The sequence below is a fragment of the Protopterus annectens genome, chromosome 3.part1, assembly GCF_019279795.1.
Source record: "Protopterus annectens isolate FY-2018-M chromosome 3.part1, PAN1.0, whole genome shotgun sequence".
NCBI lineage: Eukaryota > Metazoa > Chordata > Ceratodontiformes > Protopteridae > Protopterus > Protopterus annectens.
This window is the reverse complement of record NC_056732.1, coordinates 1,835,426,222-1,835,453,526: the sequence shown is the minus strand read 5'-3', so window position 1 is coordinate 1,835,453,526 and position 27,305 is coordinate 1,835,426,222. Positions and strand designations below refer to the sequence as shown.

The following is a 27,305-nucleotide window of genomic DNA, read 5'->3' as shown; positions in this document are numbered from 1 at the left end:
GAATCCACCTCCAACAGAAGACCCATAACCGGTGGTGTTCCACAGGCATCAGTCCTGGAAACTCTACTGTTTGGAATCTATTTCTCCAAAGTACATCCTACAAGAGGGTCTTACATAAACAAATAACTGGTGCCAGAGTCATGGCCTTAAACTCGATGCAAGAAAGTATTCTCATTCCTTTCGGTGAGAGCGATGTTCCTGCTAACTACCACATTAGTAGAAACACCCTAAGCACGAACTCAGTGGTGACAGACCTGGACACACAGGTTGACAGCAACTTTACCTTTGATCATCATGTCTCCACAGTGGTAAGAAGGGCATTCTATATTGCTCATCTGATAAGTAAGGGCATTGCCTCTAGAAAAAAAGAAGTTATAATCTCCCTGTACACTTCCCTCATCAGGCCAATAATTGAGTACAAAAACTGAGTACAATGCTCCTTTTGGTATGTACCTTTCCAGGCACTTGCAGTAATTGGAGAGACCACAAAAGTTCCTCACAAGGATAATTCAAGGTATTCGGCATCTGTCCTATGTGGATCAGCTGAAATCACTGCCACTTTACTCTGCTTCAGTGGCAATCTTTGCCTTGTGTATAAGGCAATCTTTGACTCTGCTGTATTGGAAATGCTGCATATCTGTAAGTCCAGTGGCTCAGGGGTTACTCAGTCTAAAGACCTTAACCTGGTATGTGACATTAATAGAACCTGCTGGAGGGACCGATTTGTCTCCCAGGGGTTACCGCACCTGTGGAACAGACCCCAAATTCATGCCAAGCAGAGCACCTCTTTGTCTCTCGTCAGGTGCAGTCTGGATGATTGGATGAGTAACCGTAAATTCACCCTGAGGGTTCCACCTGTGTCTCTCTTGGACAGCGGCAATAGCTGCTAATCATGGAAACGTGGGCAGAATCTGATTAGGCTTGTAACAGCCCTAGGATCATTAGCCTAATGACTTCCTATGATCTGAACTTCCAACCAAGGGATGAGCTCAAGAGTTAATCTGTTAGAGAACACAGCTGTCATGAGTCATAGTCCTGGATGTATACTTAAACCTTTCAGTTTCCCTAATGCATGTGAGGCGTTGCTTTGGTATCATTGCTACACCTGAGGATTTTTTTTGTTGCTTATCATTTTGCTGAACTTTGTTGTCTGACCTCTGGCCAGTTAATGGTCCAGACATTGATCTTAGTATTAATTCAAGGCTGCTTTGGTCCTTGGCCTCTTCCTGTGTTGTGGTATGCTGTAACCTCTAAGCAGGGAAAATGTACCCATAAGCTATCTTGTCATTTATTTAATAACATCATTTGTAGAGCCCAAATATGCATATATTATCCTGCCAATCATTTATTACTTTCATTTGTGGTGCACACACAGCCATATGCCTGTCAGTTATGTAATGCCTTCATTTCTGGTCATATATATATATACCCGTGCAGTATCCTGTCAGTCATACAATAACATGATTGGTTCTGCATGTACATCATGCACTTTCCTATCAGTCATAATAATAAAACCCATTTCTTAACCAGGTAGGCTCAAGGGACATAGAAAATGAAGTTATGTACTTACCATAACGTTCCATGTGAGTTCTTCATCTCGCCTTCATTCTTTACTGATGGGTTCGGAGCTGATCCCTCGGCTCCGAGTCGGCACCTACTGCAAAGTTCGAGGATTTCAAGTAGCTCGAGGCCAAGTCCCTATCCCATGATGCACTCTGAGTTACCTCAGAACTTGTTTGCTGTGTAAAATAATACCATATGTCATTCTATAACTCCATAAGAGAGAAAGTATAGAAGGGTTGAGTAACCAGGAAGGATCTAGCATTCTTCTAAAAGCCCAGGAGGGGGTAGGAAGGAGGGACGTAAGAATGAAGATGAGATGAACAACTCACATGGAACATTATGGTAAGTACATAACTTCTTTATGTGAAGTTTTTCTGTCTCGCCGTTCATTCTTTACTGATGGGTAGCATCCCAAGCACCATCAACCTCGGGTGGCTCACAGGAGTATATTTCTCATGACCGTGGAGCCATAGGAGGCCCTGTCAACTTTGTAATGAGTGATAAAGGTATGAGGTTTTGACCAAGTGGCTGCTGCACAAATGTTATCAATAAGAAGTCTGTCAGAAAAGGCAGATGATGCAGAAACTGCTCTGATTGAGTGAGCTTTAATTTTATGTTGCAAGAGCATATTGGCAGCTGAATAAACAAATGTGATACAATCAGATAGCCATTTAGACAGAGTTGTTTTAGCCACTGGCCTACCCTTCCTGGAATCTGAGAATGAAACAAAAAGCTGGTCTGATTTCCTGAAATCTTTTGTTCTATCCAAATAAAATCGGAGCTGTCTGTGAACATCAAGTTTGTGCAGCATGTACTCTAAACTGTCTGAATGGTTGGGGAAGAAAACTGGCAAATCAATAATTTGGTTGAGATTAATTTCAGTGAAAACTTTGGGTAAGAAGGAGGGGTTTGTTTGAAGTGAGACTCTGTCAGCATGGAAAATAAAATAAGGAGGCTTAATAGATAAGGCCTGAAGCTCTGACACTCTGTGGGCAGAAGTAATAGCCACTAAAAAGATGGTTTTCCATGACAAAAATTTGAGGTCACATGAGGAAGCTGGTTCAAATGGCGGAAGAATTATGCGGGAAAGCATAAAATTTAGATTCCATGGAGAATAGGGAGATTTCACAGGTGGTCTACTATTAAAGGTCCCTTTGAGAAAGATTTTGGATAATTTGTGTAACATGCTATTCAATCCTTCATATCCCAGATGAAAGTTAGAAATGGCAGCAAGCTGAACATGGAGTGTTGCTGCTGCAGCTCCTTTACTGAATATCATGGTTAAGAAATCTAGAATAGAGGCCATAGGGACTTGGTAAGGATCAATATTGTTTTTAGAAGCCCATATAGAATTTTTTTCCATTTGCTGAAGTATAGCTTCCTCGTAGAGGATTTATGAGATGATAGGAGAATTTGCTTTGTCTCATTGCAGAGGTTATGGAACCTGGCTATGATGGGAAGTGGAGCAGCCAAGCTGTCAGCTTCAGGGACTGCAGAGAGGGATGAAGTTCCCCCAACAAGTGCGTCAGAAGGTCTGGAACTGGGTCCAGAATCCAGGGGTTCTCCAAAAGATGAAGCCGAAGGAAGGGGAACCAAATCTGACGAGGCCAATAGGGAGGTATTAGAATGATGGTCCTTCCCAGGGTTTTGGCTTTCTGTAATACCTTGGTTATCAACGGGATTGGTGGGAATGCATACACACAGAGAAGTCTACCAAGTAAACTCTCGCTAAGTAATCACACAATAGTATTTTAACAATATATGTGACAAAAATTCACTGAATAAAGAATTGTTTAGTCAGAATAGTTAAATAGGCCTATAAGAAAAACAAGGCCAAATATACAGCTAAGAAACAGCACACAGTGAAGGGAACTCTATATATAAAGCTTTAAGAGCTTATGTAACCTAAATATCTATATACTATAGTGAAAAACTAACAACAATATTTGTAAAATAGTAAAGTATTTAAAGTATACTGGCCCGAGCTATCAGGAACCTCTGATCAGTTGCAGCAGCAAACTAGATCTGAGGTAACTCAGGGTATATCATGGGATAGGGACTTGGCCTCGAGCTACTTGAAATCCTCGAGCTTTGCAGTAGGTGCCGACTCGGAGCCGAGGGATCAGCTCCGAACCCATCAGTAAAGAATGAACGGTGAGATTCCCATTCCCATTTTTTGGATCAAACAAGGAGAAATGTTTGGTTAATTGACTTATTCAGTTTTACACACTAGACAAACACAGTGGGTGGATTTGGCATAATGGTTAAGGTCTTCAACATACAAGGATACAAGGTTTGATCCTGACCTCAGGTCATTCAGCGATGCCTTCAATAGTTTTTAGACTGATTACCTAATATTTGTTCTAACCTACCTAGGGTCATTGACCTGTAGCTAAGAGTCATAGGATTAGAGCTCCAATATTGGATTTATTTTATTGAACCCCTCTGTAGCTAGTCTGCTATATCCAGCATAGAGCTATGAGTACCCACAGTCATGTGTTCAAGACTCTGAGAGTTGTGGAAAGCCCTGAACTGTGAGAAACAAACTTTTCATCAAAAAGGAAGGAAAAAAGCTGTTATTTCAGTTCTGCTTAAATATTTTAAGTTGATCTTATAGTGACATATGTGGATGTTTTATTGGACTTTTCTGCTGTTTTCCATGGTTTAGCCAAAAAAGATATGTATTTGTATTTTTTTTTTTTTTTTAGTTTGTTCTGGGACCTTAGTCATGTGGCTTCATTTGTAGTTGTGGGAATATTGTGTATTACTGTAAGATCTTAGCATTATTTATACATTATACTGCACGTCTATCTCCGTAAGTTGAATTACTTGTAAAGCTGTTTATATTTTGAACCTTATCTGCGGCCCTAGTCTTTGTGGTAGAACTGTGAACTACTACCAGATATGAGCCTTATTTAGTCTTTTATGACATTTTTTCCCATAAAGAGTATTACTAATAGGGTTCTATATAGTATGGTGCATTAGACTATGGTAGAATTGCAGTAGTGGGGGGTATTGTAAATTCTGCTCCAGGACTGGTGGTTCATTGCTTTTACAGTCATTTATATTCCAGTTTCACTGCTAGAGTCTTACATTTTGCTTATCATTTACCTACTTAAAGTTACATTCCGGTGCCTTTCTATTCCCCTGTTCTATATGTCTGGCCCAGTCCCCACTGAAACATTAAGGTGAAGTTTCTGAATTCTAACCTACCTGAGGTCATTGACTGGAAGCTCAGAGCCATAGGACTAGAGCTCTAATATTAACTGTATTTTATTGGGTACCTATTACTTGATCGACAAGTCAAAACAGTGACACTCACATGTTCGACTCCACCACATCGATCTCACCAACATCGCGACACCCCAGGCTGCGACTCTTCCCCCTCACTACCATGGTAGCACTCGCTTCACTAGACAGAAAGAGGTAAGGACAATTTGAAGAGAGTACAAAAAGAAGACTGGAAACAGAAAAAAAAAAAAAGACAGAAACGAGTGGTGCCATGGGTCCTGAATCTACCTGATGTTATGAAGTGTTGATGATGTGTTATGAAAGAAGTGATGATGTCGTGTGTTTGACTTTGTGAGTGTCGCTTGTTTACCCATTTGATTAGATCCCTCTCTAGTTAGCCTAATTCTTGCACCGTGAATGTTTTCCCAACCCTCCCATCCTTTTTCTGTTGTGGTTTTAAAAGGCACCTTATGGTAATCTGACTTCCAAAGGCCCTTCCTCCTCACTTTCATTGCTGTTGTCTGTTGTGTAAGCTATTTAAGTATTTTCCCACCCACTGTTTTCCATAGATCCATAATACTGAGTGCCACCCAGCAAAGCCGTCACCAGACTCTGAGAGGGTCCTGAATTAATCCTGCTCCATACTTGTCAGATAAGAGATTTCTTTATTATTTTGCACTTCAGTTAACTGTTTTAGAGTACTGTTGCTTTATTTTTGCTTTGTTTGTTTTTCACTTTAAATCAGTTTGTTTTATTTGTTTTGTGGTAGCATTACCCTCTCAAGCAATCTTTTTTTTTGAGTTTTTACAGTATGAAGACTGAGATTCTCCATCTAGTGGAAGTAGGTGGTGGCCTGGTCTATCTCAACTTGAAAAGCAGTAGGTGTAGTCATTTTATTGGCCAGAGGACTTTGAGGCTAATTTCCTGTGTTAAGGGCCTGTATAAATTTGGTAAGTACCCACTGCCCATCATATAGTAGTGGTTAGTAGTGCCCTGTATAAATGCAAACACCTGGAAAACAAATTTTTCCTACAAAACTACCTCTAAAACTGTACCAGTTTATACATTCAGGAGCACTGTCCTTTGAATTTAGTATTATATAGCCCAGTGTAGTGCATAGTCCTGGTGAGTGTGGAGCAGCTATTATGCATTTAGGAGCACTGTCCTTTGAATTCAGTATTATATAGCTCAGTGTAGTGCCTATTCCTGGTGGGTGTAGAGCAGCTAGTTTATGCGTTCAGGAGCACTGTCCTTTGAATTTATCCTGGTGAGTGTAGAGCAGCTAGTTTATGCGTTCAGGAGCACTGTCCTTTGAATTCAGTATTATATAGCTCAGTGTAGTGCCTATTCCTGGTGAGTGTAGAGCAGCTAGTTTATACGTTCAGGAGCACTGTCCTTTGAATTTAATATAGCCCAGTGTAGTGCCTAGTCCTGGTGAGTGTAAAGCAGCTAGTTTATACAGTGTAAAGCAGCTAGTTTATACGTTCAGGAGCACTATAGTCCAGTGTAGTGCCTCGTCCTGGTGAGTGTAGAGCAGCTAGTTTATGCGTTCAGGAGCACTGTCCCTTGGATTTAGTATTGTATAGCCCAGTGTAGTTTCTAGTCCCCAAAACACCCCTAGTCGCCAACTATTAACCTCTCCTGAACCACACCCTTATAACGCACCAAATTAAGCTTGTGACATCATAGAAATGCACTTTTCCAATTTCTACACAGCCAGTTTTGTGGATATGGGTATAATGAGACACTAAAAATTGTATAATTTTCACCAACAACCATTAAATCCTCAAAGAAATAAATACAGTATACAAGAGATATATATACAGAATGTCTCTGGAGGCAAATTTTTTGTGTACCAAAATTCATAATAATAATCTGTTTGTTGAAAGCACATGCTACATCACACATAATACTCACAACACACATAGAGCTGCATATGGTGAGCCACTTAAATGCAGTCTTCCCAAAACTCATAGACCTTTCAGACATTCCATTTGCAAAAAGTTATACTCGGCAAACCAGAAAGTACTCAACAGAAAAAGACCATAACATTGCACATATAGACACACCCAGTGGAACCTCAACCAGTCCCATAAGGCAAGCCAAAACACTACCCAAGAGCTATAGTCATGGGGAACTGCATTGTACAATACATTTATGTCCCACTCACAGGCTGAGCAAGGAAAAAGTAATGGTCACTTGGCTATCTGGGACCAGGATCCTCTAAGTTATGCATGCACTCAAGTCACTGCACCACAGGTACCAATATGATTCAGTCATAGTCCATGTAGGTGTAAATGACCTGAGATGTACCTCCCTGCACTATGTGAAGAACGATATTAGGGAGCTCTCAGACTGTGTGTCACAGGCTAGTGTGTGACTAGCACAGAGCAGGATTCTTCCATTACAAAAGATGATGCTACAATACGAAGACAAGATGACTTACTTTAATAATTAGCTAATTAGCTTAGTTTTTTTATGTCATTCTTGGGAGATACAATAGTTATCAGTATGGGATGACACGGTTAACAAACCACATTGCTTTGCCAAAGATGGTCTGCAGCTGCCCCTCCTGGTGGCTTTTGGACATTGGCTAAAACATTGTCCTTCCCCACATTGCCTTTCTAGGCAATTCCAAACTAAAAAATCTTCCAACATAGCAAAATCTACCCCAGGAAATCTAAAGGTGCTGCTGCTCAATGCCAGGAGTCTAAACAAGAAGCTGCACTCCCTCCAAGCTCTCCTAACCTTGGAGACTGCAGACGTCTGTGCAGTTACTGAGATGTGATTTAAAGCTGCACTGAGTAGCCCAGCAGTGCAAGGCTTCAGTGCCTTCCACACATTTAGACCAGCAACTACACAGACAGGGACTAAAGGCATAGGTGCCTCAATCTACATCAATAACAAGTATACCTCTAATTTGGTTTAATGGGATGATCACATCAAGATTACCATAGATAAATTCCCACACCATATCCTAGCAAGCTGCAGGTCACCACTATGTCCCATTAAACATGTAGCTCATACTTAGACCTATTGGAGACACTCACCATTCAACCAAACACCATATCATGGGGGACTTTCATTATCCCTCCATAAACTGGGAATCATACAGAATCTCATATTTATAGGTACAAAGCTTCCTAGACTTTATAAACACAAACATTCTGGACCAGTTAGTGCACATTTCTACTACAGGTACAACATATTGAACCTCCTACTCATTTATATGAGAGAATGCTGCATCCCCTCCCACCAGTGTCATCTCTGGTAAGGTCAGACCAAAATTAGTCTATTAGAAGTAAGAATCAAGTCTGTAGCCCAGCAAACCCTGTTACATTTAGAAACTTCTCCAAAGCAAGCTACCCTTTATTAACTGATAACCTGTCAAAATTTCATGCCCTTCCAAACTCAGGTAACACAGTAACTTAGGCAGAATAATTCACTGATGCTCTGTACAACCATGTCAATAATTGCATAGAGGTTGCTGTGCCTACCAGAGGTAGGCCCAAAACTAACTAAAAAAAACATCCTGGTGAAATCCAAAGTTAAGCAGGTTGTACAACGAAAAAAGTCATAGTTAAAATTAGGAAGGGTAACCAAAAAAGATAAAAACGCTCTCATCAAACTGATTAGACAACTGAGAGGAATAATGTTCAACAAAGCAAATTTTGAGGTAAAGATTGGTTCACAGGCCAAGGACAACCATAAGGTGTTCTTTAGCTATGTACAAAATCTCAAAGGCAACACACAACAGAGTGCTGAACTTTTAGTAAATGGAGCCATATTCACAGAACCTTTTATGCAGTAAATCTTCTGGCTGACAAATTCTTCTCCAAATTTTGACCCCCTCTAATCCCCAGCTGCTCGCCCCCAGGAAATGCCAACTAACACAATCCCTCCAGTTATTAGTAGGGAGCAGGTCTTAAATGCACTCTGTATGGCCAAGAATACTGCATCGATGGGCCCTGATAATATCTCTGAATACCTCCTAAAAAGCCTGAGATATGACTTGTCAGGGCTACTAAAGTCACTATTCAACCATAGCCTGTACACAGGCTTCTTGCCACACAAATGGAAGACTGCAACGGTCATCCTTCTGTATAAGTGCAGACCATCAATGGATCCTGGGAACTATAGACGCATTAGTTTGACTAGTCTCATATTCAAAGCCATGGAAAGAATTATCATGGAAATGATGTAACAGTGACATAGGAAACGTTCAGGCACTGGTCCCAACCCAGTTTGGTTTCACCATAGGCATGGCATGCCTAATAAACCTGATGGACGTCTTAGAGAAGTTCACCAAGGCAATGGATAAGGGAAAAATGTTGACTTAGCTAAGGCATTTGATGCAGTACCCCTCTCGGGCATTGTAAACAAACTCATGGAATTAGGCATAAGCCCGTATGTAACTCACTGGATAGCCAGCTAGCTCACAGCAGGACTCAGGAAGTGAGGATTAGAAACCATCTCCACAAAGAGGCCCTTCATCAGTGGAGTCCCCCAGGTTTCTGTGCTGGTTCTGCTCCATTTTAGCATCTATTTTCTGGAAGTCAAGGACAAAGTCAATGGCCTCTGGAATACCAAGTTTGCAGATGATTGCAAGTTAGAAGCCATCTTAGGAACCCCCCCCCATGATACAAACATTTTACAGGAAGATCTAACACAGACAAATGAGTTATTCCAAAGCCATGGCATATAATTCGGTGCCAAGAAATTCATAATAGTACCTTTTGGGAAACTGGCCACCCAGAGAAACTACGTCATTGATTAAACATCCCTAAAAGTAGACACATAGTCAGGGATTTTGGGAGTCAGGTAGATAGTAATATGTTTTTTGCCCAACATCTGTCTAAGGCTGTAAGAAAATCATTCTGTGTCACTCAACATATTTGGTTAGGGCATGATATCTATGACCAGGGAAGTTATCATGCCAAGGTACTCAGCCATCATCAGACCCATCATTGAGTATAACGCCTTCTTTGGTATGTATCTGCCCAAGCACGTGCAACATCTGGAATGTTTACAAAGGTTCCTCACAAAAGGAGTACAGGGCATAAACACAGTGTCCTATGCAGGTCATCTCAAAATCCTGAATCTATGCTCTTTTTCCTACAGACGGCTGAGATGCAATTTATGTCTAGCATAAAAGGCATCCTTGCATCACGCTCTGATGGACTTTTTGCAAATACTCAAAACTAACAGCAGCAGAACTACTAGATCTAAGAATTTAAACTTTACTTGCAACTTAAATGAGACATGTTGGAGGGGCAGTATGTATATCAGAGAGTCCCCATTCACTGGAACGAGCGTCACATCCATGTGAAGTAGAGCCCTTCCCTTACCCTATTCAAACATAACCAGGACCAGTGGATAGGAAAATCGGAAATTCACCCCCTGGTCTGATACCAGTGTCTCTGCTGAAAGGATGCAGCCATTAAGTCATGCTTTAGCATACATCACTTAAAATAATCGTGAAGGCACAACAACTAGTGGGATACATTTGAGTTGCATGGTTAGGCTTATAAAGCCCCAGTGGTCGTTTAACCTAGTATACATGTATAAATGAGGGCTGAGGGGTTCAGTTCCTGTACAGCTCACAGCCTTAGCCCTCTGTGACAGCTGCGAAAAATAATATCATTGGTAGTGCCTATGTACTCTTACTGTATCTGTCAGTCATGTAATAACTTAATAGGTAACGTACATGTAACTGTATGCTCTGCTACCAGACTATCTTCCAGTCAGGCACACTGGGCTGGATAGTTTAGCCATAGTTTCAGTCAGATGTTGGCCACTTAACAGGAGTGTATTGTTCTCCATGTAAATTAGACATGACCAATTACTGTTCTGTCCTTCCGTGACCAGCCCACCCTTTGCCGCCCACACTCATCAGTAAACGTTGATGTTCAGTAGCAGAAATGGATGCCTGTACTTCTGTCATCCTAATCTTATTCAACAGCCAAAAACCGTGGAGAAATCATGTGGCTTGACAGTAGGATTCCATGCTTTCATCTTTGTGATTTCAGTACTGTGTGCTGGCTGTTTATTTTACAGGTGGATTTGAGTGAAGTTTTTTTTATCTTAATATTATTATCAGACCTATGTCTCCCCAGTAGCATAGATGTTTACCCTCCCCTTTATCAACCCTAAGCTTATTCCTAAACCTTAGTTACCTGTAAGAAAAATGTTTGGCCACCCTCTGTCCTGCTCTATTTATTTACTTAGAACTCATGAATGCTTTCTTCCAGTTAATCTAATCCAGTTCCTTAAAATCAGTCACCAGCAGTATGTACAGGTACCCAGCATCTATAACCCTAATCTTATTTGCAAAGCTGGGTTACTAGTAGTATAGTTGGTTACTAACTTGTCTTCTCCACTCTGAGGAGGCTTGACATGCAGTAATGTAAGTGTATACAACTTACATTTCCATTTGACAACACTAATGTCGACTCATCACATGTCCTCTCTGTTCAATCTTCAAGAAGACATCTTTAGCCAATCACAGTGCAAGAACATTTGAGTGATACATTTTGTGAATGAATTAAAATTCTTTGCTGTCATGTGCAAGCCAGAACCAATCAAATCACACCATGTTTGGAATACAATGTAACTAAAGCCAGTTAAATATACAAGTACATAATTAAATGTAATGAAAAGGAAATCCTATACTTGAAAATGAGAGAAAAAGTTGGTTAGAGATGCAGAAGCGTATCAGAAGGGAACAGCCTATCTTGGCACTAATAACAACAAAAAGAAAAATATCTTTTGCAAAAATACAGTTCCATCACAAGCAAATGTTCCTGCTAACACATTTCCTGACTCTAACAATTTAAATAAACAGTCAGCCAACATTGGAGAACTAACTGTAGCCCACACCAGCATTAACAACTTAGAACAACACCTGATTATGTCCCCTGCCCCTTTTATCCAATGTCCGCCACCTGCAACAAGGACTCCTCAGTGGCAGAACAGAGAGAAGGGCAGAGACAGCGGAAAGGGAAAGGGGAAAAAGAAAACGGAATTGAGACCTGCGGCATAGTCAACTTAAGTCGATTGACCCTTGAGGGCCTTCATATTTCTGTACTATCTAAAGTTTCACTTTCATACCCACTCAAACAGCTAACTTAACTAGAGTGTTTGTGTACCTGAAACTCTACACTTGGAAGTTAAACTTAAGATATATACTCAAAAACATTTGTCATTTTAACAACAGAGACACAAAAGTCCCAGTCAAAAGCACATGCAGTCCCACTCTTTATTTAACATTGCAAGCTTTCTATGACATTTGTGAGATTGACCTCCGAAAGAAACTAGGTAATAAACCTAAGTTTCACAATTTATCCATCACTGAGCAGCAAGCTTTAAAATAAATATCCAGCAACAAGGCTATCTGAATCATGAAAGCTGACAAAAGCAGGACGGTAGTTATTATGGACACAGAAACTTACAATACAGCTATTGAAAACCTACTAGCAGACACATCATGTTATGAAACGGTTTCCAGGAAACAATAAATAAGAAGTTTGCTGAGACAGGTGTCAGTCTTTCTCACCTTTTATGTCAAGATGAACTGGATTATGACACGTCTGTTTGAGACTTGAACAGTCAAAAATGCCACTTTTTTTGATGTACATAGGATTTACAAAGGCTGTGCCAAGCCACCATTTTGGCCATTGTTGCTGTGGAATTTTATAAAACAGTACTTAATCCACTTGTACAGCAGTCTGAATTCCATCTCAAAGACTTATGGCATTAGCTAGAAGCGCTTAGTAACATGGAGACATAGATAATGACTGTATGTTTGTTTCTGTAGACATTGTGTCTCTGTACACTTGTATTAATCAAACGACAGGTATTAAATTAGTAAGGGAGGCTTAACACTATGAATAACACTGTTACCAACACAATCTGCACATTGCTTGATTTAGTGTTAAATAAGTTTTTCCAGTTTAACTACAAACAGTACTGACAGACCTCAGGGGTACTAATAGGGGCCAGAGTAGGTCCAGTATTTGCAAATCTTGTGATGGCCCTCTGGGAACAAAATCACATCAAAGCTCATCCTTTGCATCAAAAAGTACTATTTTAGAGACGTTACATTGACAACCTGCTTTTAATCTGGAAAGGGACCAAAGAAGACTCTGTCCTTTTTGGAACATTTAAACGATAGCACCCTTTTCTTGAAATTTACCATCAGTGGTCTGGGTAAGGAAATCAGTTATCTTAACATCATCTTGAATATAGACGAACCAAGTAGAGTACTTCAAAGCAAGATATTTAGGAAGTACTCTTTCGTCAACAGCTACATGCATTATAAAAGCTTACACCCACACCATATAAGGAAAGGTGTGATCAAGGGACAATACATCAGGTTAACCAGACTCACCAGTGATGACAACACTTTTGCAGATGAAGCGAAGATGCTCAAAAATCTATTCTTGCAGAGAGGCTACCTCCCAAGTTTACTAACTAAAATCACACAGGAGGCAATGACATCTTGGAAAGACAAGGCAAAACTAGTTCTAAGAAACTTTTCATCTACCATCAAACATAAGGATAACCAGGATATTCTTGCCCAAACATGCCCTGCTGATTACAAAAGTGCTTTTCCTTTATCTGTCATGACTGACATGTCTGTTATTAAACACACTATTGTCGATAACTGGAAAATAATTTATGAGAACAAGGAGCTATTTATATTGACATTTGTTAACCGGGTTAGTACAACTGGGCAAAAAAAAAAAAGCTCTTTTTCAGCAGAGACCCAAGGAGAAAAACTCCAAACATATGCAATAAGAAAGTAAAACTTATACAAGTACAAAATACAAATAACAGAGCTTAACTCATTACATCTGAGTGACACCTCCAAGTGCATCTACAATAACCTCCCTCTGATACCTCCAGGCACCAAATACCACTCATCCACACTTGCACAACAATCCCAAAAACCATGCCACATACAAGGTCCCAAAAAGATTTCCTCTCATAGCTCATACAATGGCAAACTCAACTGCACTAATATTTTAAAATTTGTTGGTTTGGAGAGTTCCCATGTGAGTGGATACACATAAGTTAAAAGTAACAATGATGCGTAATCAGCAGTTAAATCAATGATAGTAGCATTAGTATGAAAAAAGATTGAGAGAAGTGGGAAATGTTTAGTCTGGGGTAGAGCAAGAACAGAGCCATTTACTGATAAGCTGTGGTTTTAGTCTTTGTTTAAATTTGGAGCCACGGTGGTGCAGCGGTTAGCATTGCTGCCTCACAGCAAGAGGTTCACCGGTTCGATTCTCTGCTGGGGTGCCTTCTGTGCGGAGTCTGCATGTCCTCCCTGTGGCTGCGTGGGTTTCCTCCAGGTGCTCCGGTTTCCTTCCACATCCCAAAGACATGCTGTAGGTGGATTGGACATTCCAAATTGGCCCTAGGTGTGAGTGTGTGTGTGTGTGTGTGTGTGTGTGTGTGTGTGTGTGTGTGTGTGTGTGTGTGTGTGTGTGTGTGTGTGTGTGCCTTCTGTGGAAGGTTGGGTGCTGGGCTGGCACCTCGGCACTGTAAAACTCCACTGCCAATCACGAGCAGACAGGTGATCCGCTGTGGCGATCCCTAACCGGGAAAAATCCAAAAGAAGAAGAAGTAATAGATGTGATATTAACTGGTAGAGAATTCCAGATCTTGGCAATATAATGTGAGCAGATGGATTCACCATCATTATTGTGTGCTACTGCGATCAGTAAGAGGGACCTGTTGTTGGAACGCAGTATTCTACTACAGGAGTAAGGCTCTAATAGGCCTTGTAGTGGTGGAGTTTTTGCAGAATGATAAAAAAATTTATAAGCCATGTTAAGCAGGGATAGATGTAAAAGTTGGGGGAGTTCTAACCAGTTTAATTTTTTTAGAGCAGAGCAATGATGAGATCTGAAAGTAGTGTGTGCTGCACACCTAGCTATTTTATTGTAACAGGATTCTAGTTTTGCCATTTCAGTTTTCCTGAGGGTAACAAGGATAGGTGATGCATAAAGAATGGTTGAGGTCAAATGAGTTTGGGCAACAGGTATTCTTGTGTTTTTTGTGAGATACTGCTTGTTCCTATATAGTGTACCTAATTTTTTGTGGACTTTTTAAATTGATTGAGAGATGTGGATGTCGAATCTCATATTGGTGTCTGTTTCCACATCCAGTAGTTTGGTGTGTGGAGAGGAAAAGATAGTAGTGTTATTTGTGGAAACAATTTAAAAAGATCCTGTGGATATAGTAACTTTGTTAACTAGATAAACTTTATTTAACTTTATTGTTTAACTAGTTGAGATCCTGGGTGAAAAACCTGTGTTTACACACAAAAAATCAGTAAACATTAAAAAATATGATAGAGTCTTCCAAAAACATAAATCAACCCCAGGCACCTTAGTTGGCACTTTTCTGTGTGGCAAATGGAAATATTGCTGTTATATCTACAACTGTTCCAGCATCCACATCCAGGCAGTAGACAGGACAATTGTCTCCAGAGGCAGATTTAATTGCGATTCTTGTGGAGTGGTGTACTTGACACATTGTGACACATGTCTGAGTTACTGCATAGACACAACCACTAGAAAACTAGTGGAAGGATTTATGAGCATGTTTTAGCCATCAAGAAAAAGTACATCAATAACACCTTGACTAAACATGCTACAGTTTGCACTGACACAGCTACACCAAGCTGACCTGAGTTCCTATCACGTCATCAAACTTTTACAAGTTCAAACCACATATGGTCGAGACCATATGTTCGAATTTGTAAAAGTTTGAGCGTGTGAATGGAAATCTTTGTAGGCGGAGGTTTCCATTCACTTCAATGTGGTGCGATCTCGGAGTTGGTATATTTAAGTAGCGGGGGTGTGGGGGCGCAGGGGGGCTTGACCCCTGCTTACAATAGTTTATTTTATTGTCCGTTGTGTTTTTTTTAGGTAGTCGAAGTTATATAACTTTGAACATAATGGTTCGACCATTAGGTGTTCGAATTTACCTAACTTCGACTATGCGATATAGACCCGGCTGACCTGGTTATCCTCATCGACAATCATAATGTCTTGCTAGAATGTCAAGAAGCTGAATGGCAGTTGTGACTAGCTGCAGACAAAAAACAGGGCTGAATGAACATATTAACTTTAAGTGCTTTTTATTGGCATAAAGGCTGTGATTTTTCTCTCATTTTCAAGTATACTATAAGATTTCCTTTTCATTACATTTAATTATGTATTCATACCTTTAACTGGCTTTAGTTATATTATATTCCAAACATAGTGTGATTTGATTGGTTCTGCCTTGCACGTGACCACAGAGAATTGTAATTCATTCACAAAATGTGTCATTTATATGCTTTTGCACTGTGATTGGCCAAAGAAATCATGTTATTCTTGTTTTAGGTTTTACATTCACAAGTTTTTTTTTACATTTCTGAAGAAGTTCTAAATAAAAACGGAACAAAAGAGCTACTTTCTGACTTGAGTCCCATTTCTGCTGCCATATCTGTAGTGTGTTTGTTGTTTTGTTCTTTTTTTACATATATTATCATTATTATGTAAAAGACTCACTGATGCATAATAGTGTCAAGTTTATGCCGTGTACTCTTTATTGATTATTAATTGTATGCTTTGCTTAATTTTTCTTAGTAATCCTAATTACAAATAGCATTTCTCAGCTGTTATTGTATAATCTGTTGTCTAGTTTTCATTTTTGTAACTAGATTATGACTGAAGAAGGGCCCAGAGGTCCATTTCACATTACTGCTAAATAAATATGGTGGTATTACAGAAATTCACAAGGGAATCTTTATTAACCTTATAGTTTCTGCTGATACTTTTTTTGTAGGATATAGTATCCCAATGGAGCATCTATGTTTACTTATTGAGAGAGATGAAAGAAATCCATGTGGTTATCCAGAAGAAGGAATAAAATTACTGAAAAACAATCATCCTGACGGCAGTACTGATAGTAAGTAGTTTGTCAAAATATCTGATTAGGTTTTCCTCATCAGTACAAGGTGAAAGTAAATTGAGTATGTAAAGGAGACCGTGATCATACTTACAGATAGGTGTACAAGTCACCAATTATTAGTTTCCCAGACCCTATAAGTTTATTGTTTTTTCCCTAAAATATTTCAGGGACTTTTTGGTATGTTATGTGGCTTTCTACATTTGTTGTCTGATGAAATCTGGGGAGGGCAAATGCACAAAAAAAAAATTCCATCTCCAGTGAAATAAAAATAACATCACAAAGATCTGAAGGTTGGAGGGGTAAGAAAAAAACATGCATGACAGGACCAAAAGTACATCACAAATGTTTCTCTTCATTCCTCCTGTCAGAACACAGGTTACCAAGCAGATATTGCTGTCCTGAGCTGTCTGCATATAGTATTTGCTGCATTTTGCTTTGTCAGCAAACTAGAGTAAAAAGGATAAAAAGTCCTAGGGGTCATGGAGATGAAATATAATTGCATTCATCAACATCAGCAGGAGTAGTTACCTTGTGGAACAAGCCAACACCGGTAGATCTTATTTCCTTCGTAAATGAAAGGGTAATGTGGCTTATCTGAGAAGGAAAACCATGGAGGAAGGAATGCATAATGAAAGAAAGAACGGAAAGCCTGCATTTTGGTGGGAGGTGGAACGATCTTATTATTGCAAATTTAACAAAGGTGTAGCATTTCAAACTAGCTTCATAGGTTTGGTGAACAATTACAAGGCCTGTTGACCATCAAGATGCATGATGGTCTGGAGTCTAAATAATTCCTTCTTGAAAATATGAACTGATGAGATGAGTTTAAATGTGAAATGAAATTTGTTCTTTAGCCATTAGAACCTTTGAGATGATACGTTTTATATTTTTTCATGGTGTGCGTGATATTAAATTTTATTGAAGCTGAGTGTCCTCTTATGTTCAGATTACCAGAGGGTATTCTAAGCAAAAGTTCTCAAATAAGGTTGCCACGTACCCTTTATTTTTCCAGACTATCCAGTAATCAGAGCAATTGTCAGGTTGTCTGGAAAGCACTGTACAAATTCAGGTTTTCTGTTTACCAACCAGACAGAATGGCAGAGTTTGTAACAAAAAAAAAGTTACTTTGTCTGTTTATTTATTTTGACAGGAAAGCATCACTTTAATTCAACATAGTGTAGTGCAGTCCAAGAAACATGAAAAAATAAAAAGATATTTTGCCCTTCATAGACACGCCCACTTACATCACATAATGGGAATGGATGTGGGTGGAATGGGTATGGAAATGGGTGGAGAAACGTGGGGATAGGGTAGTACAAGGGTGTGGCTTTTGATCTTTTTTACAGCTTTGTGGAAGGTGGCAACCCCAGTGGTATATGTTAAGGAATTATTTAATGCCGTGTATGTCTGGAATAGGTCTCCTCCTTAGTAGGTGATAATGGAAAAAAGACAAGCCTTGAATCCTTTTTATTGTCTTTGTGAGGAATCTTTGTGCCTGCTGCAGTTGCACCAGGTGGCTTATGAGTAGGTTACCAAATGTGTTGTGCTATTCTGTAACTGTCTGACAAAACTATATAAAGAGGCAGTGTTACTTCTGGCACTTGCAGTTGGTATCAGCTACATGGGTATCAAATAAAAGGTCATCCTCAGTAGTATATGAAGATGGGGCATTTTTTCTCAAATTCCAGAATGGTGCATTTTTTTTGGCATAGAAGGCAAAGTAATTTCTTCTCCACCATATATATGTAATGCTAAGTGCTATTAGAAGAGAAATTATGTCAGTGTGTTAAGGACAATACTGCCAAGTTTTCCATCATCTACATATTTGATGAGCCACACATTGGAATCAGTTTTGACATTAGAAAAAGATGCAAAAATGATTGTTCCCAGGAAATAATATAGCCAACTGTAGACCTAAGTCATTATGACTTTATTTTCTTTCAGTTTCATGATGTTTTGTATGATTCTATCATACAACGTGGTGTCAGAAGCTGTATGCACAGATAAACCTGTAACCAGGACAGCAGTCATACTCTCAAAAACGTTTATGAGCTTAAGCATACAAGACCTACCTTTAAAAGAAAGAAAATGTTCGGAGTAAGGTCATTAAAAAGGAGGGTCTCGTATTTGTCTGAGCAAGTCCCATGACAATTCTGTCCATTACTTTGCAGAATATGCTTGTAAGATTCATCAGTCTGAATTTTGGGGGTCTGTGGAAGTGCCTGTTTTTGGACTGGGGCCACAATAGCTTGCTTCCAGTTATCGGAGACATGGGTCTTAATACTCTATTAGGAATGAATGAACGAGTAAATGTTTCTGTATGCATGTATGTGTGTGAATGCATATATAGGTTATGTTTGTATGTGTTGTACTGGTTACAGTGCACTTTGATGAATACACCTTTTGTCAACATAGCTTACTACTGTTTGAAATCATTAAAAGCACTCTGTTATGCAGGAGTTTTCAAGAACTCTGAATGTTGTTATTCTGCATGGGATGTGCTTACAGTCACAGTAAGTGCATATACATGTTAATGCCAAAGCTTTTGGATGTACCGAAAGTTTCAACATTAAGGATGTGTGTGTGTGTGTGTGTGTGTGTGTGTGTGTGTGTGTGTGTGTGTGTGTGTGTGTGTGAATGTTTGCTGAATAAAGGTTAAAGTAAAGGCTACGGAAGAGAATAGATTTTCAGTTGTGGATGTGCACTAGTATATGTCAAGTGTATGTGCATGTCTTGTTGGAAGTAGAATTAGAGGAAGGGGTTCTATTTAGTTAATGTGTAGGGTCAGGGGCAGGAGCAGGGTTAGGATTAGTACACGAGTCAGATGGTGGAGGGTGGCAAATTATGTTGCTGCAGTCAAAGCTTACATTTTTCCCAAAATAGAAAAGCCTGCAAGAGCACACTAGAATATAGATTACCAAATACAATAAGACGTAGAGGTAGTAGGTATGCCATTTATTTTAACAAAGGTAACAGATACATAGAGGAAAAGGAGAGCACCTACCTCAAGGGTGGGTACCTTAAGAATGAAAAGAAGCGTCATGGAGTGGGTTGGATGTTATTGAGGAAAGGTTTGGGCATTAGTGCACACACTTACAATGACCACAAACACACACACTTATAGTGACCACAAATACACACACTTACAATGACCACAAACACACACACTTACAGTGACCACAAACACACTTAAAATGATCACAAACACACACACTTACAGTGACCACAAGCACACACACTTACAATGACCACAAACACATCCCATGCAGAAGTGATAGTGTGCTAGATGTGCACCAGAATTGTGTGCAATGTATGTAAAATTAATTCAGTATAATATTTAAAAGTGTGCTTAATTAAATACATATGTGCAACTTCAAAATGGTTAGAAGGGAATAAACGTACATTGTGCAGGGAAAATTGGTTGCCACTGATAGTTGCCTTTTAAGTTGTATATTTAAAGAAGTAATTTTGTTACTTAACTCTGTCCATAAGGCAAAAACACAACATACAGTGAACCATACAGTACAATAAGTGACCCCCCTTAGGAAAAACAAAACCTAGAAAATGATTTAGAAAATAGTTTGCAGTCTATATTATGCCCTAAATAATAATTTTCTACAGCAGTGATAGATATTAATCATATGTTGCACTGTGGGCAATATAATTTCCATATTTTTGTAAGTATCAGAAAACAGTTTGAAAGGAAATGCTGGGGAATTAGATATAAACAAGCAGATGAACCAAAATGTTTCTGATCATGTATGTCTGGTGTGTATGGTTACAAACATACATAACAACCTTTGCACTCTTTAATTAAAAACAAAACTCGTACTTTGTTTACTATGACTCATACAACTTACTTTCAGAAGTGGGCTGTCATGAACAGTATAATTGTTTAGACAGAAATGTTCTGAACAACACTACTCTTTATACTTTGTGAGTAGCATGTAGAGTTAATGTTTAAACTATGGCTTTGCAAATTGATTTTATTTATTTATTTATTCCAGTTTGATTTTATCTGAAAGCTCCCGGATTCACCACTATAAATGTGAAGGACTCAGTGGTATAAATTGTCAAGAGCAGATATGGAGCCAAATAGTTAAGTCAGTGGCTTATTTAACTTCATCAAGGATAGTTACATTAAATGCAGACATATTAATGCTGTTTGGCATCCACTTTCTAATAGGAGTTCAGCCAAACTACCGAAACAGAGTATGCCATTACTTTTCAATTAAATTTATGTTGTCTTTATTGTATAGAGTAACTGTACAATATTTTTTTAAATACTCATGAGGTTACAGTGCACACCAGTTCTGAGTCAAGGCTTTTTTGCCAGTGGTAGTGAGTTATCAAAGATTACAGGACTGGTTGGCTTAAAATGTATGGCCAACCTTGTGTGTGTGTGTGTGTGTGTGTGTGTGTGTGTGTGTGTGTGTGTGTGTGTGTGTGTGTGTGTGTGTGTGTGTGTGTGCATGCGTGTGTGTGTGTGTGTGTGTGTGTGTGTGTGTGTGTGTGTGTGTGTGTGTGTGTGTGTGTGTGGGTGTGTGTGTGTGTGTGTGTGTGTGGGTGTATATACAGGCAGAGGGTGCTGTTAACAAGAGGGCTCTGTCACTGTCTTACTGCAACAAGAGAGGCAGTAGTCATTGCTGGAGCAGTAAAACAAGTCTCTGCTTTCTTACTGTCAAGTGTTACATGCATTTTGGTACAGCTGGAATTTGGAAAAAAGGGGACAATGCTTATTTGCCATTGTTATCTTAACATGTCTATCAGTCAATAGTGGAATTTGGCTTTTTTGTTATTTAGTTGCTCAGAAAATGGATCCTTGATAGAAGTGTTTATATTTTACAGTATAGAATCATCCCATCTGATCTAGTTTACCTCCCAATTTTTTTTCTGTAATTCCCATTATAGTTGGACATAAAAGCGTCTGGATATACTACAGCTGACAGCAGGACCATAGTAAACATGGGACTAGAACAGCCCTTTGAAGGCTCGTGTGCCTAAGCAATGACTGAATTCTAGAATTCATGCACACTCTGATAAATGGATGAGTAATCACCCCAGTAGTATCTCTTGGTATGTAATGGTCAGAGGATTTGGTCTCATGATTTCCACTGCTGATCACAAGTAAATTGAGGGAATAATGGTATTAAGAATGTATGATAAATGTGCACTGATGCCTTTGGTAATAGCCTACACCCATTGTACCCAAGTAAGCTTTATACTGCATAGCTGCAGATCAGAGTTGTACTCACTGGCTCCCCAGGACTTCACCCTCCTCAAAGTGAGCCTAGTGCATTCTAATGCAGTGTTACCAACAGTAATTGAAACTTATCCATGATTATTTTGCAGACAAATGCACACAGTATTTTCCAGAAGGAGTTAATGATAAATGATATTTTTCCATTGCCAATTCCACCTTCACTGTCTTTATGATTATGCTGTCACTAGTCAAGTCAATTTTCAGCAATCTTTAATTTTTGCTTCCATTTGTATCTGCTAAAATTCACTTTAACATTGCTATTGTATCAACATCAAAATATTTTACAAGTCTGTTGTAGTTAAGTTAAAGTATGCATGCCAGCATATAAAAACCTTTTGATCTGGTTCCAAAACAGCTTTTTTTACAGTCCTGTCTGCAGCATGTTGGATAGTTTTACATGAATAAAAGCATTGTGTTACATGTCCTTACAAATCATTGTTGTTAAGTATTCTTTCATGAATTAAGCCACTGTGTTACACATTTTTGTCATTAAGTGTGGTTTCATTTGAAATAAATAAAACCACAGCCAGCATCCAGAAATAATTAAAAACATTTTTTTTTATTTCCGGTCACTATTTTTGGTTCTATTTATAATTCACATTATGTTTCATTGTTTTGTGGTTTATCTACTGGTTTTATTTGAAACCTAGTAGTGCTTTGTTGTATCTTGACTGTAATGATGTCTTAAAAAGCTAATTTTAGTTATTTAAGATGACTAATGCTAAGGGTAAGTAAAGCTGACATGAATATGGGTAATGCATGCTGCTTGCAAAAAAAGAGAGAGACTGTAAGTGCACTGAAATGCATTAAACATGCACAGAAAGCCTTATAGGTATCAAAATGTAGACATCAGACCCATTAGCCTTGCTAAATGTATCTATAGAACAACATTAAGGAACATTAATCAACAGTGTTTACTAGAATTAGAAATTTACAAAGATACATCTGAGGTCCCACTTGCATACCATTTTTACTGTTAATTGTTATGGCAAGAAAATAAAAGTGTCATTGTATATGCTTACAATACCCTGATATGTCGATTTTTTTTTAAGTTGACAGGAATGCAGACTCCAGTGAGATTCAGACATGTTGGTCATCGCATAGGAAATACCTTTGTTCTGAATATGACAAGGCTTTGCCTGTCAAGATGGAAAGCACAAAACATGACAAGGAACAGTCTGAAACTGGTTGCTGTAATTACGTGGAAGTCAATGATGGCATTATGAGGAATACAGGTTTAGAAACCGAATTGGAAGTTTATGGATGGAAATGGCTTGATGATAGCAAAAACAATGTAAATGATAAATTTGCTTCCTGTGACCAAAGACAAAAGGATACTGTTGTAGTGTATAACCAGGGCACCTGTAGTGAGCAGGTGAATAAATGTGTCACATCTGACAAACGTTTTACAAGTGAAATAAGTTTATCGGGGTATCCATTCCATGCCAGTCAGGAATCATATAGTTATAATCCATGTGACAATGTAGTTTTGAGTAAAAAAACTTCAGCTGCACATGAGATTATCCGGTATGGGGAAAAACCACATAAATGCACCAAGTGCGACAAGAGCTTTGCTAAGAAGAGTATCCTGGCGAGACATCAATCAGTGCACTCTGGGCAGAAGCCCTACAAATGTGATATATGTGATAAGACTTTTAAATGCAAAAATTCTATATTAAAGCATAGTTGGATCCACACTGGGCAGAAACCCTATAAATGTGCCACATGTGGCAAGAGTTTTACAGAGAGGAGTAGTTTGGTAAAGCACCAGTTACTTCATACTGGACAGAAACCCTATATATGTGCCACATGTGGCAAGAGTTTTCCAATTAAGGGTAGACTGACAGAGCATCAACGATCCCACTCTGCGCTGAAACCATATAAATGTTCACTTTGTGACAAGCGTTTTACAGTTAAAATCAGTTTGGTAGCACATGAGCTTATGCATGCTGGACAGAAACCCTATCAATGTTCCATGTGTGATAAAGGTTATACAGTTAAAAGGAGACTGACAGAGCATCTGCGTTCCCACTCAGAACAAAAACCCTATAAATGTGGTGTTTGTGACAAAGGTTTTATTGTTAAGAGAAGCTTGGTGCGACATGAAACTGTCCACACAGGGCAGAAACCATATAAATGTGAAATCTGTGGTAGAGGCTTTAAAGTTAAGGGTAGTTTAGTAGATCATCAGAGTATTCACAATGGGCAGAGACCTTATAAATGTGACATCTGTGACAAGAGTTTTGCCCACAAAAGTAGTATAGTGACACATCAGTTTGCCCACAGTGGGCAGAAACCACATAAATGTGCCAAGTGTGACAAGAGCTTTGCATTGAAGGGTAACCTGGCAAGGCATCAGTTGGTACACAGTGAGCAGAAGCCCTACAAATGTGATATTTGTAACAAGAGTTTTAACAGAAACAGAACTTGTTAAAGCATAACTGTGTCCGCACTGGGCAGAAGAGCAGGCAGGGTCTGAATGAGAGACAGAACCAACAAATGAAGGAAAGTGGTATTGCTGAAAATGAATTCATCCATGAGCCGCGGTGAGAACCGTCATGTGGTAGACCCTGTTTTTACAAAATCTCACTAAGACAACAGTGATACTTAGACTGAATTTTATAAATTGTGGAGAAATGTAGGACAAATAGTAAAAAAGAAGCATTGGTGTCAGGTCCCAGGATAAAAAGTGCCTTCTCCTGGAGTATACAAGGCAGTGTAGAATCCTATGAACAAGGAAACATTTCTACCACAGGGCTAGGCCACACTGAGATTGAGTGTTACCTCTGTCATAGAAAGAAGCAGTCCACATTTAAAGAAAGAAAAACAGACACGATGCATAAAAACAATAAAGTAGACTGCTGCAGATAAGAAATATATTATGGATTGTTGCTTTTGTACAACAAACCCAAAATTTCCACACCTATAACAAACACCAAGAATAAGAAAGAAAAGTATTTTCACAAGAAGAAACCTATGGGTAATAATTTAAAATCATTAATGTGCTAAGTGGGACAAAAAATTACCTCGATGAAGCAGCATCTGGCTTCCTGGCAAAAGAAGGGGCAGAGGAAGTGAAGAAAGATAAAGGTCAAAAACAGGGGTTATTGAAAGGTATAAATAAGACAGACAGACATTGGAAAGAAAAAGAGATCTGATAGGATGCAATATTTATGCAGAGAAGAAAGACATATTTAAAAAAGAAGGAAGCCATACGAGTCAATATGAAAAATCACAGTTCCAAAGATATCTGAAGAGACATCCAGGTGTGGTAAATTTCAAAATGGAAAAAAAGGAGAGAGAGAAATAAGATTACAAATGTGGAAATAATGTAATTGATAAAAAAGAAGTTTAGCAATGAAGAATTAAACAAAATAAAATTGGAAGTGATAAGCCAACAATGAAGTGTATGATTAGTGTGGAAACTCCAGTACAGGCAGTAGTCCAGCACGAGGGGTCAATGAGTCCCCAGATGATGATGATGCAGCAGAAGGAGTAGGATGCATCGGGAGATGAGAACACCAGGTGGTAATGTTCTGGAAAAAGAGCAGTTAGAATTAAAAAGTAAGGGCAAGAGTGCAAAACTATGGAAAAGTGGTTTCCCTCAGTCCGGAAGAGAATGATCCAAGGAAAGACCTACTTGATGTAATATAAATGGGCTAAAATATTTAGATAGATAGATAGATAGATAGATAGATAGATAGATAGATAGATAGATAGATAGATAGATAGATAGATAGATAGATAGAAGAAATAGAGTACAACAAGTGAATAATTCCCAAAATGTTAGAAGACTGGTAAACAGAAGAATACAGTAATTGAGACTCTCAAGAGAAATTCATGTGAATTAACAGAAATAACTAGGATATATTACTGTACAGCTGAAATAGTAACAGATGAAGTGTTACCACAAAAATGTACAGCAACAAAGGAAAGGAAAAAGTTAAGTACTCTGATGAAGCAGTGGATAAAGAAAATTCTAAAGAAGCTAAGACAAGAAGCATTACTATTAGAAGAATACAGAAAAGCGAGCAAATAAAAAATCTTAGAAAGATATATGTGGTAAATACAGCACATTATGTCAAAACAGATCAGGATTTATCATATACTGCCCAATAATAAACTAAACATAGGTTCATAGGTAGGTACTAAGCTATCGGCCCAAGGGCCTATGTAAGCCTAGCCAACAAGGTTCCCTGGCTGACGCCACCCAAGAAAGTTATTTTCTTGTGCCACTGTGGAGCAGAGACACAGAAGTGATCCCCAGAGTGTATTTCCTATTTCCCATCCACTCATCAAAATTTTTCTTGAAGAGTGCTAATGAAGAACTCTGCTTGACATAGATGGGTAGCCTGTTCCAGAGTATGGGAAGTCTCTGGGACAGGAATCTATCACTCCAGCATGTTCTGTTTATTGTGGTGACAAGGTTTAGGTCCCTAGAGCATGTAGCTCGGAGGGATTGGGATTTCTTTAGGTGTAGCATGTCCAACAGCTCTGGATTTGACATAGCTTTATATGTTAGGCAGAGATCACCTCGGAGTAGGTGATATGCTGTGGATTAAAGCTGGAGTTTTTTGAGGCGGTCAGTGTAGGGCATTTGTTTGAGGCCAGTAATTCTCTTTGTGAGGTACTTCTGTGGCCTTTCCAGCTGCTAGAGATGTCTTGTGAGGTACATTCCAAAAGGGGCGTTGTACTCTATAATGGGTCTAATGAGTGCTGAGTAGAGGGGAACAATGACCTCTTTTTTCCTGCATGAGAACCCTTTTATAATGAGGTGTGCCACGTAGAAGGACTTCCTGACTACTGTGGCGATGTGACTATCAAAGGAGAGACTACTACCCAAGGTCTCTTATCACGCATTTGGTGTTAAGTAGATTGTTGCCTATGTGGTAGTTCATGGGTACAGTGTTTTTACCAAAGGGGATGACACTGCACTTTTTGGCATTGAGCTTGATGCCATGGCTCTGACACCAGGCATCTGTCTCAGCGAGGCCCTTCTGTAGGATGTCCACATCATTTGGGGACTTGACTGTGGCTCCAAGTTTGCAGTCATCTGCGAACTTTGTTAGCCAGAGGCCTTCTGTGTTGGCCTGTCTTTCAGAGAAGTAGATACCAAACAGGCGAACTCCCAGGACAGAACTGTGTGGTACTCCACTTGTCACTGCTTTGAGGTCAGATTTGGAGTCTGCAACTTTTACAGTGTGGGTTCTGTCAGTGAGCCAGTTGGCAACCCATCTTGTGATGTAGGGATTTATACCTAGTTTAGTGAGTTTAG

General features: G+C 39.1%; 1 protein-coding gene across 1 annotated transcript in view; it reads left to right on the top strand.

The window, feature by feature from the left end:
• The window catches only part of LOC122797900 (zinc finger protein 26-like), a 122,024-nt gene extending 95,838 nt beyond the window's left edge, over positions 1-26,186 (top strand). Inside the window, exons 3-4 of the mRNA XM_044066418.1 lie at positions 16,642-16,764; positions 23,083-26,186. Coding sequence (XP_043922353.1) covers positions 16,642-16,764; positions 23,083-24,464 — 1,505 coding nt within the window. The 3' untranslated portion in view covers positions 24,465-26,186. The remainder of the gene's footprint in view (positions 1-16,641; positions 16,765-23,082) is intronic.
• The last annotated feature ends 1,119 nt before the right edge of the window (positions 26,187-27,305 follow it).